Source organism: Podarcis melisellensis (genome assembly GCF_964234715.1).
Source record: "Podarcis melisellensis genome assembly, chromosome: 2".
Lineage (NCBI taxonomy): Eukaryota > Metazoa > Chordata > Lepidosauria > Squamata > Lacertidae > Podarcis > Podarcis melisellensis.
The window spans coordinates 112,039,154-112,055,747 of NC_138529.1; the positions used below are offsets into that span (position 1 = coordinate 112,039,154).

Consider the following 16,594-nt stretch of genomic DNA (forward strand, 5'->3'; position numbering starts at 1 on the left):
CCCACAGAGTCCAGACTTGTGTGGTGGTGAAAAATTGCTTTTCAATACAATTCTAGAGGCAGGTTTAGAAAGGAATGCAGAAAATCATAACACTACAAAAGAAGCAAATTACAAGCAGCATCTTGATGTCCTTGTCAGAGCGAGCAGGAATATTGCAAGAATAATAGAGGAAAATGTGCATAAAAATACAATCTTCCATACCCATCATTCCCCATTTCACAATATACTTAGGTGTCTGGGGTGGGGTGGGGGAAACAGTTTAGCAACTGTCCTGTTAGTGGTTCAATGTAATGTGTGTGTGTGAATGTGCCTAATGCAAAGGGATTTATGTAAATAAAAGTGAAATGATTTATAAGAATGTTTGTGGATATAACATTCAGAAGGCTGCAGATTCACTATCCCTGAACCACACAGGTCAGTTAACACATTATCCGCTTGGTACACAGAAAAGCTTTTAACACAGGAGGTACATTATTACGAGTTGTAATCAGTGCCAGTCCTACTTGACACAGACCTATTGAAACTGATGGACAGTCCTAACTTAGGTGTCTTAATTTCACTGGGTCTACTCTGAGCAGGAGTTGCATTGGCAATAACCCTATACAGTGGTACCTTGGGTTAAGTACTTAATTCGTTCCAGAGGTCCGTTCTTAACCTGAAACTGTTTTTAACCTGAGGTACCACTTTAGCTAAGGTGGCCTCCTGCTGCTGCCGCGCCGCCGGAGCACGATTTCTGTTCTCATCCTGAAGCAAAGTTCTTAACCTGAAGCACTATTTCTGGGTTAGGGGAGTCTTTAACCTGAAGCGTATGTAACCTGAAGCGTATGTAACCCGAGGTACCACTGTACGCAAAGATCACACATGCTTGTGCAGTATAGTGCCGTATTTACATAGGGTGTGCATGTGCTGGAGTCAATCACAAAGCCAGATGCTCAAACAATCATATGGTCCTCTCATGGGCAACTTAAGTACTAGCAGTCTAGGAATACCTTAACCACCTCTTCCACCCTTGGTGTAGACTAAGCCATAGTTTCCCCTGTGCGTGTACCCTGTGTCTAGCAAGAAATGATGCACAACGGGAAGTTCCCCTGCCATAGGTTTCCTCCCCATCTGGGTTCTTTAATGTGCAATAAGGTATGTCACAGAATATTCATAAGGTTTGTCTCCCGCATGACTTCGCCGGTCTGTAGTACAGCGTGAGAAGGCTGTGTGTTTATACCATTTCCCTCAGGCACAGATTCACTTGGGTTCAAGATGGCCTGATTCTGAACCAAAGTTTCCTCTTCGGCATACGGCCTCAGTCCTGTGTGAGTCCTCCCATGCCTGACAAGGTGCGACCTCCGATTGAAACTTTTCCCACAGTCCGGACAGCAGTACGGCTTTTCTCCCGTGTGGATTCTCTTGTGCCTAACAAAATGCGACTTCCAGTTAAAGCACTTCCCGCACTCGGAACACTTAAACACCTTCTCTTCTCTCCGGTTGCCTGCGAGCGAGGGACCCTTGTGGCTTTCATCGTTGCCACTCCGGTGCTTATATGCTTGACCTCCCACAACGATCCCCTCATGGGCATTTGCGCCGGTTAGATAAAACGGGCCATCGCGGCTGCAGTTCATGTCATTATCAGCGCACCTGTATGTTTGTTCCTGTGCATGGATTCCTTCTTGTGGACTGACGCTAGTAATGAGAAGGGAGCAGTGACTGTAGCTGGTCTCCGTGTTTGGCCATTCGTACAGCTGGCCTTCTATATGTGCTTGCCCGTGCGAATTCATGCCTGCGACGAGGAAGGAGCCACAACCATAGTCCTTCTCGCCCTCTAAGCATTTATAGGACTGGTTCCCCACATAGAACTGTTCAGGCGGATTCACGTTTGCCACAAGGAGGGAACCGTTTTCGTAGCTCGCTCCGTTGTCTGGCCATTTGTAAGGTTGGCCTCCAACATGGGTCGCCCCGTGGGTGTTCAGGTGTGACCTCCGGTTGAAGCACTTCCCACAGATGGCGCACTTATACGGCTTCTCTCCCGTGTGGATTCTCTCGTGTCGGAGGAGCTCCGAGGTCTGGCTGAAACTTTTCCCGCAGTCGGCGCAGGAGTAGGGTTTCTCTCCCGTGTGGATCCTCTCATGCCTCATCAGCTTTGACGACTGGTTGAAGCTTTTCCCACAGCTGAAGCACGTAAACGATTTCTCTCCTCTGTGGGCGGTCTCGTGCCGAAGGAGGTTGGAGCGGATGCTGAAAATCCTCCCACACTCTGCGCATTCGTAAAGTTCTTTTTCCAGATGGGTTCTCTGGTGTCTATTCAGTTTCGACTTCTCGATGAAGCTTTTCCCACACTTTGCACACTTGTACGGTCTCTCCCCTGTGTGGGTTCTCTTATGTGTGACAAGGTGCGACTTCCAGTTAAAGCTCTCCCCGCAAACGGGGCACAGGAAAGGCGTCTCTCCCGTGTGGAGTCTCTTATGTGCTAGAAGGGATGAGCTCTGCGTGAAGCTTTTTCCACAGTCTGTACAGGAATAGGGCTTTTCTCCTGTATGGATATTCTCATGTCTAATCAGAGTGGAGGCGTGACTGAAGCTTTTCCCACAGTCCGAACATTTATATGGTCTCTCTCCTGTATGGGTAATCCCGTGTCTAATAAGGTCCGATCGGAAGCTAAAACTTTTCCCGCAGTCGACACACTGATACGGTTTCTCTCCGGAATGAGTCCTCTGGTGCCTGTTACGATTGGACCGCTCGGTGAAGCTTTTCCCACAGTGCACACATTTATATGGCTTCTCGCCTGTGTGGATTCTTTTATGTGCCAGAAGGTTCGAGGCCTGGGCGAAGGTCTTCCCACACTCATTGCACGTCCTTGGGCCCTGAGATCTGCGTTTTCGCTTTCGTGCTGGGCCTTTGCGGAGATCCTGGGGGCCACCCCCACTAGGAATGGCACTCGCCGTTCTCCTTGATAGGTGGTGGTCCAGCTGCCTCTCAGCCCTGCGATGATTTAGCACCATCTCTCTTCTATCAAGGCACTGGGAAACTGCTAATCCCGGTGATGGCCCCGTTGGTTTGTCTTGCTCAGAACTTTGCATCTGCATATCCTCTTCGTTCACATCTGCCTGCCCATCACCTGTTAGAAGAAACAGATAATCATGACCTGATGCTTATTCAGAAATGAGTCCGGAGATTTTGGGGGGAAATAACTGAATGGTTTATAACTAGTGGAATGTCTCCAAAAGTAAACAAACGTATTTCAGTTACTGGCGAAAACTTAAATCAAAACTATTTGCCTGATCCAACCTGTCTATCCTATTATTAAAAAGGGTAAAGGGACCCCTGACCATTAGGTCCAGTCGTGGCCGATCTGGGGTTGCAGCGCTCATCTCGCTTTACTGGCCGAGGGAGTACAGCTTCCAGGTCATGTGGCCAGCATGACTAAGCCGCTTCTGGCGAACCAGAGCAGCGCACAGAAATGCCGTTTACCTTCCCGCCTGAGCAGTACCTATTTATCTACTTGCACTTTGACATGCTTTCGAACTGCTAGGTTGGCAGGAGCAGGGACCGAGCAACGGGAGCTCACCCCGTCACAGGGATTCGAACCGCTGACCTTCTGATCGGCAAGCCGTAGGCTCTATGGTTTAACCCACAGCGCCACCTGTGTCCCTCATCCTATTATTATGTACTGACAAAAACACACCATTTGTATTATACCCTCTCAAGATCCGGTTCTTCTTTTTCTAAAAATTGTACTTTGCTTAAAGTTAGCAAAATGTTTCATAATTGCTTTTGTAGTAGGAAGCCAATAAAATCAAATTAAACGAAGACAACAGCAGAAATGAGTTGGGAGGATACAGCTGTGGCTTTCGAAAGCTCATGTCGCAATAAGTCCGCATTCACACCCCCCCCCATACTTCGCTGGGAATAAGCCTCAGTGAACACAGTGGGAGTTACATCCAAGTAAATACGCACAGAATGGCACAGATCACTTTCTGAGTCACCCAGGCAACTCCTAGTGGGGCTGTTTAGTACCTTCTGTTCATAAACTGTCCTGGCTTGCTTCCCAAAGAGTGCTGGCTGCTACTGCAAGGCACATTTCATGCGCTGAGTTTTAAGTAAGAGGCATTAAATGCCCCATGGATACTTCTGTGATAACACAGGTGCCTTGGACCACATTATAGCTGAGCACTGACCAAGTACCTAAATAGTTTGATACTCTCTTATGAGAGAACAAGGCTGGAACATCATTATGAAAATATAAAATAAATCTAGAAAGGTGACATTTGACACCTGTGTTCCTATGATTCCAGAAGGCAAGATGTATCTCGGGGATGGGGAACCCTGGGCCTCCGAAGATCAAATGTGGCCCTCCAAGCCCTTCTATCTGGCCCTCAGGACCTTCCCCAGCAACTTCCCCTCCCTTCACACACTCATCAAGCGTTTTGTGTCCTTAAACTCTTGCCTGCCTGGCTAGAAGACAAGGGTGGGATGTGGGACTTTGTGCCTATGGCACAAAGGCAAAATTTACATCTATTGCTGTGTCCACCTTTGCCTCTGGCCCCGCCCACCCCTGAGATGTCCCCACCCCCACCTCAAACGATAAGCATTCTCACTGTGTTGTTTTGGGGTCCCCTCCTCAGTTTACCTACCCCCAATGCCTTTTTCTCTGCAAGTCTTGGGAGTCCCCTGAGCCTGCCGATAACTCCTTCTTGTTTGCAGTGCCATTTTGGCTGCCCTAAGCGTCAACACACACACCACTGAACGTTGCAAACAGAAGTAATTGTACATCTAAGACTACCCAGATATCTACTGAGAAAGGATGAAGGGCTCTTTACCCAGAAAGGCTACATTCCCATCGTTCTCCGGCATGATGCTGTTGTGCAGGATTCTTTGAACTGGATCCAGCAGAGGCCCTTGATCGCCGGGGAAATGCACCGCAACCTCTTTGAAATTCACTGGCATCTGAAAGACAACATTGCTGTCCGGTCAGGCTTTGGGCAACGCCTGATTTTCAACCAGCTTTGCTTGCAGGGTTAAAAGGGGGTCTAGCTCACACCAAGCACACTTACACAGCGTTAGAAACTCAGATACTGTATATAAGCTGGGTGCCAAATGGCTCCAAGGTTGAGGTCGCCAAAACGGAATGTCCAGTTGCCATTATGGGGCAAGACAGTGCTAAAGTCTTATTTTCCAAATGATGGATGGATTGTGATTGATTCCCAGTTAAACATCTGGCTAGTTCAGATGACAACCTTGACCTAGGGCTCTACAGCGTTGAGAACTTAAAGAAGAAAAACCTCTAGATCCAGGGACAGTCCACATATATATTGGCCTATTCCGACCTCTTTTTCTTTTCTTTTTTGCAAATTAATTTTTTATTGATTTTCAGTATACATACATTCATAAAATAAACATACCGTATATAGGCTACATATTTAACTTAGACTCTATCATGCCTCTGAGTTCCCTCCATTTCTTTGGTAAGTACCAAATAAAATTCTAATGTCACGTACTTTATATATCATATTATCAACTACACGCTGTAAGAGTTATTCCAACCCTACCAGTGTCTTCAAAGATTTACAATTGTTTCTTATATACATCAAATATTTACTCCAATTTTCTTGAAACTTCTGCTCCTCCTGATCTCTTAATTTTCCTGATAGTCTGGCCAGTTCTGCGTAGTCTATCATTTTAACCTGCCAGTCCATTATATTTGGTACTATGTCTGTTTTCCAATTCTGAGCTAATATATTTCTGGCTGCTGTCGTATCATATAAAAAGAGGTTTTTATCTTTTTTTTCTGATTTCCTTTCCAATCAATCCCAGTAGAAAAGCTTCAGGTCTTTTTGGGAAAGTATCTTTTTCTTAACGGCGACTGCTCTTGCTCAGGCTGCACAGAAAAAGCCACTTGGTTCCAGAAATCCATTCTGCTTTTGTGGATAAAATATAACTGATAGAATTCTACAGGGTGGGGGTACGTAGTGTGTGAAAACAGCCCAGATCCAAGGTAGATTGAATTGTTTCCCCGTCTATTGATCCCTGTGCCACCACTTTATTTCTTGCTGCCACCACCCAGGCCCTACCTGGGACAATACTGAGTCCAGTCAGGGTTAAATTGAAACATAAACTTTTGTTTATTTATTGCAGTTTAACAAGTGTGTGGTTTCACAAACAGTATTAGTCAATTACATTCATGGAGTGCCTATCCAGACCTATAACTTTCACTACCTGCTCTCACTCACTAACCACCTCTCAGGTGTTTACTTGTCTGCCTAGCCCCTAACTGTTCCTGACTCAGCCTATTTCATTACACTAACTCAATCGACCCACAATTTAGGGAGGTTTTTAATATTTAACGCTGTATTGTTTTTAACACTCGATTGGAAGCTGACCAGAGTGGCTGGGGAAACTCAGCCAGATGGATGGGGTATAAATAATAAATTATTATTATTATTATTATTATTATTATTATTATTATTATTATTATTATTATCATCCCCAGATGGGGGAGATGTCAGCCGCCATCCTAACGCCCAGGCATCTTCACCTGGTTACGAGTGGTGAAAAGCCAGTGGCAAAATGCGCCCGGCGCCTGGCTAATTTCAAACACTGCTTACAGTAGCTAAGCAGTTCAGAAAGCAAGCAGCCATGCCATTGGGCTAACACATTCATAGGAACCTAACGAAAACAGTTCGAGATCACATCTGATCTCTATGTATCTTTGTTTGGGAAACCTGCTATGGCTGGAGGCAAATGAGATTATCAAAGTAAAAAGCAACAATTTGGCAATGTGGAGCGCTCCTATTCAAGGTTCTAGCCAAGCTGCCAATCTCTTTCCCAGGATGCTCCATTCCATTCCCAACAACAACAGTCAGCATTCCACGGAACACGCTAAGTCCTCATTGAGGTGTTTGTGGGAGGGCCTTAATTCATTTCATTTTAATAACTTATATAACACTTAATGCAACAGAAGCCCCAAGCAGTTTACAGTGGTACCTCAGGTTAAGAACCTAATTTGTTCTGGAGGTCCATTCTTAACCTGAAACTTTTCTTAACCTGAGGTACCACTTTAGCTAATGGGGCCTCCCGCTGCCGCCAATTTCTGTTCTCATCCTGAAGCAAAGTTCTTAACCCAAGGTACTATTTCTGGGTTAGCAGAGTCTGTAACCTGAAGTGTCTGTAACCCAAGGTACCACTGTACACAAATGAGCACAAGCAAAGAAATCAATACCCAATATCAAAATACAATAAAAATCTAGCAAAACATTAAAACAGAAACACTGACATTATATCTGTGGGCTGCTAACAATGTTTCGAAGGAAAGACATAGTGACCCACAGACCCTATATGATCACTGGCAGCAAAAGCAATGTGCAGATGGGAGGACAAAATATCTTCTCTCGAGGCAGCTTCATGTGTTCCTTTCATGGCATCATTTAAGGGCATTAATTTGAGAACTACAAATTTGAGGAGTCCTCCCTTTGTTTAAGAAGTGAACTCTTTCCATGAAATACTGGGCAGAAAAAAAATGACTCATTTCTTAGATTCCAGCAAGTCCCTTTCTCCAAGTTCCCACCTCGTAAAATTTATTTTGTGCTTCTGAAAACCTTGGTGTTCACCCAAGTTGGCTGAAAACCTCCCACTTGAGTGTACAGTGGTACGTCAGGTTACATACGCTTCAGGTTACAGACTCCGCTAACCCAGAAATAGTGCCTCAGGTTAAAAACTTTGCTTCAGGATGAGAACAGAAATCGTGCTCCAGCGGCACGGCAGCAGCGGGAGGCCCCATTAGCTAAAGTGGTGCTTCAGGTTAAGAACAGTTTCAGGTTAAGAACAGACCTACGAAACGAATTAAGTTCTTAACTCAAGGTACCACTGTAGATGCTGCTGTTTTGGCTACATAAGGATCCACATTTGGAGAATGTGTTTGCCATGGGTTGTTTGAGACTTAGCGCTAAGTACGCCTGTCAGCACAAGGGTTTCTGCTTGTGCAACAGGACTCCCCTCTTCTCCTCGCCTCCTTAAACCTGTTATGGGGGTTTACTCCCCAACCCTCCAGAGCAAATCTAGGGAGGGGGAAGAATGGGGGGGGAGTCCCCTTGTACAAGCAGAAATCCTTTTGCTGTGGGGCATGTTAGCTGGACACCACCTTATTTGCTTATAAGATAATGCTTAAAATTGCAGGCATAATGCAATCAATCACTCTCTTTATTTCCATCAATGACCAGTATAGTGGTACCTCGGGTTAAGTACTTAATTCGTTCCGGAGGTGCGTACTTAACCTGAAACTGTTCTTAACCTGAAGCACCACTTTACCTAATGCGGCCTCCTGCTGCTGCCGCGCCGCCAGAGCACGATTTCTGTTCTCATCCTGAAGCAAAGTTCTTAACCTGAAGCACTATTTCTGGGTTAGCGGAGTGTGTAACCTGAAGCGTATGTAACCCAAGGTACCACTGTACTGGCATGGTGCAACTCAAATCCCCAGAATCAGATAAAACCCAACTGAGGAAAACAACAGCCACAGAGCTAAAAACAAGCTGCAGTTGCCATGGGCTATAAGAGTTCATTTATTGAAATAAGCCCTGTCGATGGTGAGGGATGATGAGAATTAGAGTCCAAAAACATGCCAACGGCTATAGCTTTCCCACCCCTGACTTAGCATCAAAAATACATATAAATCTGTATTTTGATTGTGTCTTTAGTCTATAATACCATTCAGCATTTTATACATAGTATTTTAATAGCTGAATTTGGTTCGTGAGCTTATGTTATGGGATGCCTCTATCACCTCAGTTAATAAAATACATTTTTTTTTATTACTGCACGAATTTCCTTTTGCATAAACCTTAAGGCAATTTACAAGCATATAATTAAAGCAACCTAAAATAGGTTTAAAAAGAAGACAAATAAACACCCAAGGCAGAGACCATATATATCCATATCTATATCTAGCTGCGAAAGCTTGTCGAGACAAAAATGTCTCCGATTGTTTCCAGAAACTACAAATAGTTGGCACCTGTCATCTCCAGACAGGGGTGTTCCCCAAAAACAGAAGCAGCCGCCACAGTGGGAACCCTGCTCCCAGTTGCTTCTGCTATTTTCAGAACTTCTCTCCCGTAGAATTTAGTGACCCCATGTAAGGCGTAAGGCGGTCTCTCCATTAGCAAACGAAAACAACAAACAGCTCGCATCCCACTTCGAGATCATCAGGTCCAAACGTTCCCAGAAAGACAAAAAAATTCCTTCCAGTAGCACCTTAAAGACCAACTAAGTTAGTTCTTGGTATGAGCTTTCGTGTGCATGCACACGAAAGCTCATACCAAGAACTAACTTAGTTGGTCTTTAAGGTGCTACTGGAAGGAATTTTTTTGTTTTGACTATGGCAGACCAACACGGCTACCTATCTGTTCCCAGCAAGGACCGCCCAGCTATCCATCCATCCGCAGCCCTCTTCCGCCTTGACCCACAAAGACTGTGCACACCCACCGTCCTTTTAAAGCGCATGCCACCCACCAAACAAACAAAAGAAGCCTGGAAATTGTAGTTGGCCGAGATGCTGGGAACTGTACTATGTGAGGGACATCTCTCGGGATTCTTTGGGGTGGGGTGTGTGCTTTAAATGGGTTCGCAGCCAAAGAAAGGCAGAGAGCATCACCCTAAACGCGCGCCCCTGGCTGGGTTGCACGTGGTCTCTTTGGCGACCCTGCGCAGCGCCGGAAAGAGCGCACCGTCTCCGGCGCAATGGAGTCGCTGGGAATACGAAGGCCGAGGCCCCCGCTCTCCCCTTTCCCTGCCCACCTACCCAAGTCCCTTCTCGCTGCCTTGCTCCATGCTGGCACCCTCTCTTCCCACCGCAAAACAAAACAAACTCCTCCTCTTCCTTCGCCTTTCTTTCTTTCTCACCCACATCTAAAGTACTGGTCCAGCCCAGATCCACTCACTGCGTCCTGGAGAGCGCGCGCCAGTCTGGATGCAAAGTAAGTTCGGGAATCGAGGGGTTTCTTTCCCCACCCGGGGATCTGTTGTCTCTTTGCTCTGGTTCTGTCCCTATAGGAAGCTCAACCCCGCCGGACTGAGCAGAAAGGATTCCGGAGGGTAAACTCCTCCCCTCTCCTCGGTCCCAAGGCAGGAACTGGGGACCATCTGGTCATCCAACAGCCAAGAAACGTGATTTGTGGCGGCCCCAAAGACTTCTCCCCCCCCCCAACAACCCACCGCCTTCTCAGCCGACCAGCGCAACCCTTGTCTGCATCTAGGACGGCAGCCTAACAGGAGCGGAGGGTGTTGCGGGTGAGGAATCGGAAGCTGATGCGCAAAACTGCAGCAGACCCTCACCCGAGTTCAGAATGAGAAAGGAGGCATTGCCTTATCAACGGGACCAGGAAATGTTTGAAAGGCTGGAGGCCAGGTCTGTCAGCAGCTACTAAAGGTAAAGGACCCCTGACAGTTAAGTCCAGCCGCAGATGACTCTGGGGTTGCGGCGCTCATCTCGCTTTACTGGCCGAGGGAGCCAGCGTACAGCTTCCGGTTCATGTGGCCAGCATGACTAAGCCACTTCTGGCGAACCAGAGCAGCGCACGGAAACGCCGTTTACCTTCCCGCCGGAGTGGTACCTATTTATCTACTTGCACTTTGACGTGCTTTCGAACTGCTAAGTAGGCAGGAGCAGGGACCAAGCAATGGGAGCTCACTTTGTTGCAGGGATTCGAACCGCCAACCTTCTGATCGGCAAGCCCAAGAGGCTCAGTGCTACTAGAAGAAGCCAAATGGAGCCTCCAGGGCCAGTGACAGTATATCTCCGAATTACCAGATTGTAGGAGCAAAGAATAGGGGATGGCTGCACCATTGCCCCGGGAAAGTCCCAGTCCTGCGTTCTGTTCCACAGGGGTCAGCCAGATACATATAGGAAATACAAACATGACCTGTACATTCCCTAGTGTGAAAAGATCCCTGAAGCATTACCTTAGCTCATATTATTATTATTATTATTATTATTATTAATTATATTTATTGATCACTTTCCACAAGATGGCTCAGAGCGACTCACAGATCTACAAAATACAGAACTTGATAATTGATTAAAAAAAAATTACACAGGAAAAATGCAATGAAAAAAATAATCCTAAAAGTGCTAATCCAGCAACTATAATAAGGACGGGGGGGGGGGGGTTGGGCTAAGATGACTCTTGAGGTCCCTTCCAAGTCTACAATTCTATGATTCTGTTAAATCCTACCTCACCTCACTAAAAGATGAACACCATGCTTTCTCATTTACAGTAAGCCATAGTTTGTAAAGCAGGCTATGGTGTGGTGCAATCAAATGCATGCAAACTTAGAGTTAAATAATTAAATTACTTGGGTTATATTGCAAGGACTTAGCTTTTTGCCCAGGCTTTTCCTGAACCCAGAAGACTGCACCTTGTTTTATGTGCTTGAAACCCCCAAGTCTGATCCCTGAAACGTAATGTAAATTGCAGGCTTACTATACTTAAAATATCAAGCAGTATATATGTGTTAATGTGTGTACAAGACTGGAGCCTGCCATTCATAAAAAGCTGTTTTTCCTCCAATATATGGTAATGGCCCAGTGGTTTGTGCACATCTGAGAACCTCCCACTGAGACTTTTCGTGATTTATTGAAGTCCTGGAGTCTGGGCTGTTCTCACCATAAAGCAAAATGAAGCATCATTGGGGGAGGAGATTCAAAGGAAATTTAATCTCTGTGCCTCATTTTTTACAAATCAGCTGGAAGATCGGAAGCTTTCCTTATACAAGGTCATGTTCCTTTTTTTTATCCACCTAGCTAGGCCTGGGCGATGGGGCCCTTCCATCTCTACAATTCTATGATTCAGTCTTTCCCCTGTCCTTCCTGGGTGAATAATATTTTTTAATTTATATCCCGCCCTCCCCTGCCAGAGCCGGGCTCAGGGCAGCTAACACCAGTAAAATTACAAAAAACAAAAAACAACCAATTTAAAATACAGGCTAAAATATAATTTAAAATGCAGACTCATTTTAATAGTAGCCCATAGATCAAAACCATAAGGGGAGGGAAACATAAGGGTCAGACTGAGTCCAAACCAAAGGCCAGAGGGAACAGCTCTGTCTTGCAGGCCCTGCGGAAAGATGTCAAGTCCCGCAGGGCCCTAGTCTCTCGTGACAGAGCGTTCCACCAAGTTGGGGCCAGTACAGAAAAGGCCCTGGCCCTAGTTGGGACCAATCTAACCACCTTGTGACTTGGGACCTCCAAGGTGTAGAATCATAGATATCGCAAGTAGCACATGGAGATGCTCTGCACTTCACCACAGAGCCATGGCCTTTAAGAGTGCAACGAAAGACTGCAGAAACCCCCGCCACTTCTACGATTTATTAAACTTATATATACCACCCTTCCTCCCTGATGAGCCCAGGGTGGCAAACAAACGATAAAACAAACAAAACATATTTGAAGCAATTCCAGCATACAGAGGCAAACTGGGGAAGATCTCAGCTTAAAAGGTCTGATTGTCCTAACAAGAGAGAATTGGGATTTCGGGGTCAGGCACCACAACTTTCATGTTTATTTATTTTTTGCCGCGTTGCACACCTAGAGAGGCGGGGACTGCTGCCTCCGCCAATCAGAACGGTGGGGTAAGTTACAAAGGAACTTTGCAAATTCCTACAACAATCCTGCCGCACCAGGGGGTGGGTTGGAGAGAGAGAGAGAGAAAGAAAGAAAGAAAGAGAGAAAGAGAGAGAGGGAGGGAGGCCTGATGGGAAATGCAGTCCAATGCCCCTTTCGGGACCAAAGGACCTACCCAAAGGAGAACTACATTGTGCGGGAGCATAAGGAAGGAATAGTTTTAAAAATCGAGGTGTCAGATTGCACCCCTTGGATGCAATTGGAGAGGTCTCGTTTCCTCTGCCCCCCAAATCTAGCGGGGGAAGCAAGGAACGGGGGAGGGGGAGGAATGCCAGACAAGAAAAAGAAAAGCTGATACTGAAATGGGATGAGCTTGAAGCCTAGCCGCTAGTCCCTAGGAATGTGAACGGCTCCCCCCACCCCCAATCTGGCTCCTAAAATATATTTTGTCCTGGTCTTTTCCAAATTTCACTATAGGGAGGGTTTTACTGTTGCAGAAAGGAGCTTGTTCAATTGATGCACCCCCGAGTTTCCCAGGCAGCGGAGAGCTGGGCGCAAAATGGGCTTTTGCTTGGGGAGTCTGTACCTTACATCGCGGTGTTTGCGGCGCAATTCCGAGCAGCTCGAGCCAAATGGGTCCCCTTTTGGAGAGGTCACAGAGACGACGACGAAGACAGGCCAGATAGACTGAATAAACTGCAAATCGGGGGGAAAGAGAGAGGAGAGAGAGAAATTTTCCTGGCTCTTATTATGATACAGGGACGTGCCCCCACGCTCCTGGCACGAGCATGCGCGCTCGCAACCGGCGAAGAACCTCTTGTGCCCTTACTTTGCCCACACTTGCCTTTTGTGATGTTGCTTTCGGGGGAGCGAGGGGGGGGCGGCCGCATTTGTGCATCGCCAAAGAGGAAATTCAGCAACACACACACACACCCCACTGGGAGGAAAGAGAAGGACAAAAGAGGGCACAGATTTGCAAATACTAATTTGCATGGGGAAATGGAAATTTGGAAATCATTGCTGTAGTTTGAATAGGGCAGTCGCAGTGGGGGAGATTTGTGGCCTTTGCGGCTCCATGGTCAAGCCCTGCTGCTCAGGGGAATTCTTCTTCTTCCTCTTCTTCTTCTTCTTCTTCTTCTTCTTCTTCTTCTTCTTCTTCTTCTTCTTCTTCTTCTTCTTCTTCTTCATCATCGCCACCTGTCTGACTGGGTTGCCCCGGCAACTTGCTTTGACCTTAAAAAGGCAGAGACCCAGCGATGGAAAACCACTGAACAACTATCTCACATTAACAAGACATCTGAAGGCAGCCCTGTTTAGCGAAGTTTTTAATGACTGATGTCTTAATGTATTTTTAATCTTTTGTTGGAAGCCGCTGAGTGGGCGGGGTATAAATAATAAATTATTATTATTACTACTACTACTACTGGATAGCTGGCCTTGGTGAAGATTTGATGTTTTCATCCCCCAAAAGTTTTTGATTTGAGTTTCTCCTGAAACGAGGCTGCATTTTAATGTTGTACTGTACTTTAATCTTGTTTTTAAGTTGTATTTTAATCAATTGTTTTATACTTGGTGTTAGCCGCCCTGAGCCCGGTCTTGGCTGGGGAGGGCGGGGTATAAAATAAAATTTATTATTATTTATTATTATTACTACTACTGAGATTCCAGATCTCACATTGTTACAGTTCCCACCATTGCTGATCATAAGCTATGATTGTTGGGGTCCTTTCCGACTCTACAATGGACTATAACGAGCTTTGTTTGCATGATGCAAGACAAGCCCAACCCCTAGTCGGAGTAACACCTGCCAACCTTGTGCCTTCATTTTGTATTACAGTTCCCACCCACCCCGTCTCAGCCCCAGAGGCTATAATGGCACCAGCGGCGTAGCGTGGGTTGTCAGCACCCGGGGCAAGGCAAGTAATTTGCGCCCCCTAACCCGGGGCAAGGCAAGTAATTTGCGCCCCCTAACCCCTAACCTGCCGCCGCTGCCAGCTTCTTGCTGCTGCCTGGGTTGGTCTGGTGTGGTTCTCTCCCGCGCTCAGCGCTGCGCTGGGCGGCTGCTGCACTGTCCCTCCGCCAGATAGCCCCTCGCTCTGTTTCCGCACCGCACGCCTGGCACCCACCCCCTCCACAGTGGGCGGCGACCCGGCGGCTCGGATCGGATTTGCACAGCCAGCACTGCAGTGAGAGAGAGTGAGCCAGGTAGGGGCAGAGAGCTGCGAGTGCGAGCGCCCCCCCCCCAGATGTTGCGCCCGGTGCGGCCGGCCCCCCCTGCACCCCCCACGCTACGCCACTGAATGGCACGACCAGTTCGGATACTGTGCTCCTTAAAGTGGGTGATGGTGGGGAGGGCACCCCTTCCTGCTTCAGCTCAGGCATCAAAATGTCTCGATCAGTTGCTGCAAGAGAAAACCACAACTCCTATATTGGGATTTGTCACAAGAATGTGCCAAAATAAAACACATTATTTTCTATATGGCTATACCACCGCTAAGGGGTGTGTATTGTGGATTAGGAGATGAACCCTCGGTACAACCTGCAGCTGGGAGTCCAAATTTTATTTGCATTTATGGAATCAGAGAATCGTAGAGTTGGCTCCCAAACTTTTTTGAACCACCCCCCCACCCCCGCATCTATAAACTTGTTCCCACCCCACCCCAACCGTATAAAAAGCGTTGTTAAGAATAGCGGTTTGCACGGCCCACTAAGGAAGACAAATAAAAGCACAATGAAATTCACAGCAGCGACAATTAATTGCACATTTATTCGCCCGTGTGGATTCTCTGATGTTTAGCAAGGCATGATGTGTTGCTGAAGCCTCTCCCACAGGAGGAGCAACTATAGGGTTTCTTCCCTGTATGGCTTCTCTCATGTACAACAAGGTGAGCTCTAGCAATGAACTCTTTCCCACAGGTGGAGCATGAATATGGCTTTTCCCCCGTGTGGATTCTCTCATGTATAGGGAGGGTGGATAGTTGTGTGAAGATTTTCTCGCACCACGAACATTTGTAGAGTTTCTCACCTGTGTGCATGGGCATGTGCCTAACAAGGTGCGACCTCCACTGGAAGCTTTTCCCACAGTGCGAACACTGGAAGCCATTTTCCTCAGTGTGACGCATCATGTGCCTATAAAAAGGCCGAGCTCTGGACAAAGGTTTCCCCACAAGCTGCACATTTGTATGGTTTCTCGCCTATGTGTTTAGGCATGTGCCTAACAAGCTGTGACCTCCGCCTGAAGCTTTTCCCATAGCGCGGACACTTATGGCCTCTTTCGCTCGTGTGGCGGACCATGTGCCTGAGAAGCGCCGAGCTCTGGATGAAGGTTTTCCCGCATGCGGTACATTTATAAGGTTTCTCTCCTGTGTGGGTTCTCTCGTGGATGGCGAGGTGCGACGCTTGGCCAAAGCTCTTCTCGCAGACGGCACAGCGATAGAGCTTCTCTCTGTGTGGGTCCTCTCTTGCCTGGCAAGGTGGGATCTCCTGGTGAAGACTTTCTCACAGCAAGAGCACCTGTACTCTTTCTTCCCTGCATCAGCCCCCTGTTGCTCATGTTCTGCTGGAACACACAGAGAAGAACGACACAAAATTATGCCGTGACCGAGTGCTCACTTCCATTATATCCCCCCACAAGTCTGACCGCAACCTGTGTGCTGTGGCCAGTTCTGGGCAATGAGCTATAAGGAGAATGGCAGACCCATTGGTATGGGTTTAAACCAGGGGTAGGGAAACTGGGGGCCTGCAGACGGTGCTGGACTCCAATTTTTGCCATCCCTTGTTAAAGATAATGATTTAATTCCCTGAAATGGGAATGTTTACTGTTATGTAGTGTAGTTTCACCCTGGGCCAACAGGGGGATACTGTATATAGTTTTCACTCAGGTCTGTAGATAGTTTTCACTCAGGTCCGCGTCAGTTATTTTAGGCGGGAACTCTGGGCTGTTGTTGTTACAATGTTGACCGCCGGCTGCCTATAAAAGCAGGCCAGCTGAGGGTG

General features: G+C 47.0%; 1 protein-coding gene across 6 annotated transcripts; it reads right to left on the reverse strand.

Annotated features, from left to right (window-relative positions):
• Positions 1 to 45: 45 nt before the first annotated feature.
• On the reverse strand, positions 46 to 16,334 carry LOC309364485 (uncharacterized protein). 6 transcript variants are annotated; one of them, XM_081901874.1, is made up of 3 exons: positions 15,624 to 16,334; positions 4,809 to 4,935; positions 46 to 3,106 (listed from the first exon to the last, which is right to left on the reverse strand). In XM_081901874.1, the coding sequence occupies exons 1-3, from the start codon at positions 15,699 to 15,701 to the stop codon at positions 1,140 to 1,142; spliced, it is 2,172 nt and encodes a 723-aa protein (XP_081758000.1). In that variant the 5' UTR covers positions 15,702 to 16,334; the 3' UTR covers positions 46 to 1,139. The 6 variants fall into 6 exon arrangements, with proteins under 6 accessions (XP_081758000.1, XP_081758005.1, XP_081758002.1 ...); XM_081901879.1 differs by lacking the exon at positions 15,624 to 16,334 and adding an exon at positions 13,190 to 14,207; XM_081901876.1 differs by lacking the exon at positions 15,624 to 16,334 and adding an exon at positions 13,185 to 14,207.
• Between the last annotated feature and the right edge of the window lie 260 nt (positions 16,335 to 16,594).

Excerpts from the sequence above, each read along its gene's own strand:
- LOC309364485 (XM_081901874.1), bottom strand. The coding sequence starts at position 15,701 with ATGGCTTCCAGTGTTCGCACTGTGGGAAAAGCTTCCAGTGGAGGTCGC. Across the intron at positions 4,936-15,623 it reads GCACATGCCCATGCACACAG|ATGCCAGTGAATTTCAAAGA; the intron begins GTGAGAAACTCT and ends GTTGTCTTTCAG. Across the intron at positions 3,107-4,808 it reads TGGGAATGTAGCCTTTCTGG|GTGATGGGCAGGCAGATGTG; the intron begins GTAAAGAGCCCT and ends TTCTTCTAACAG.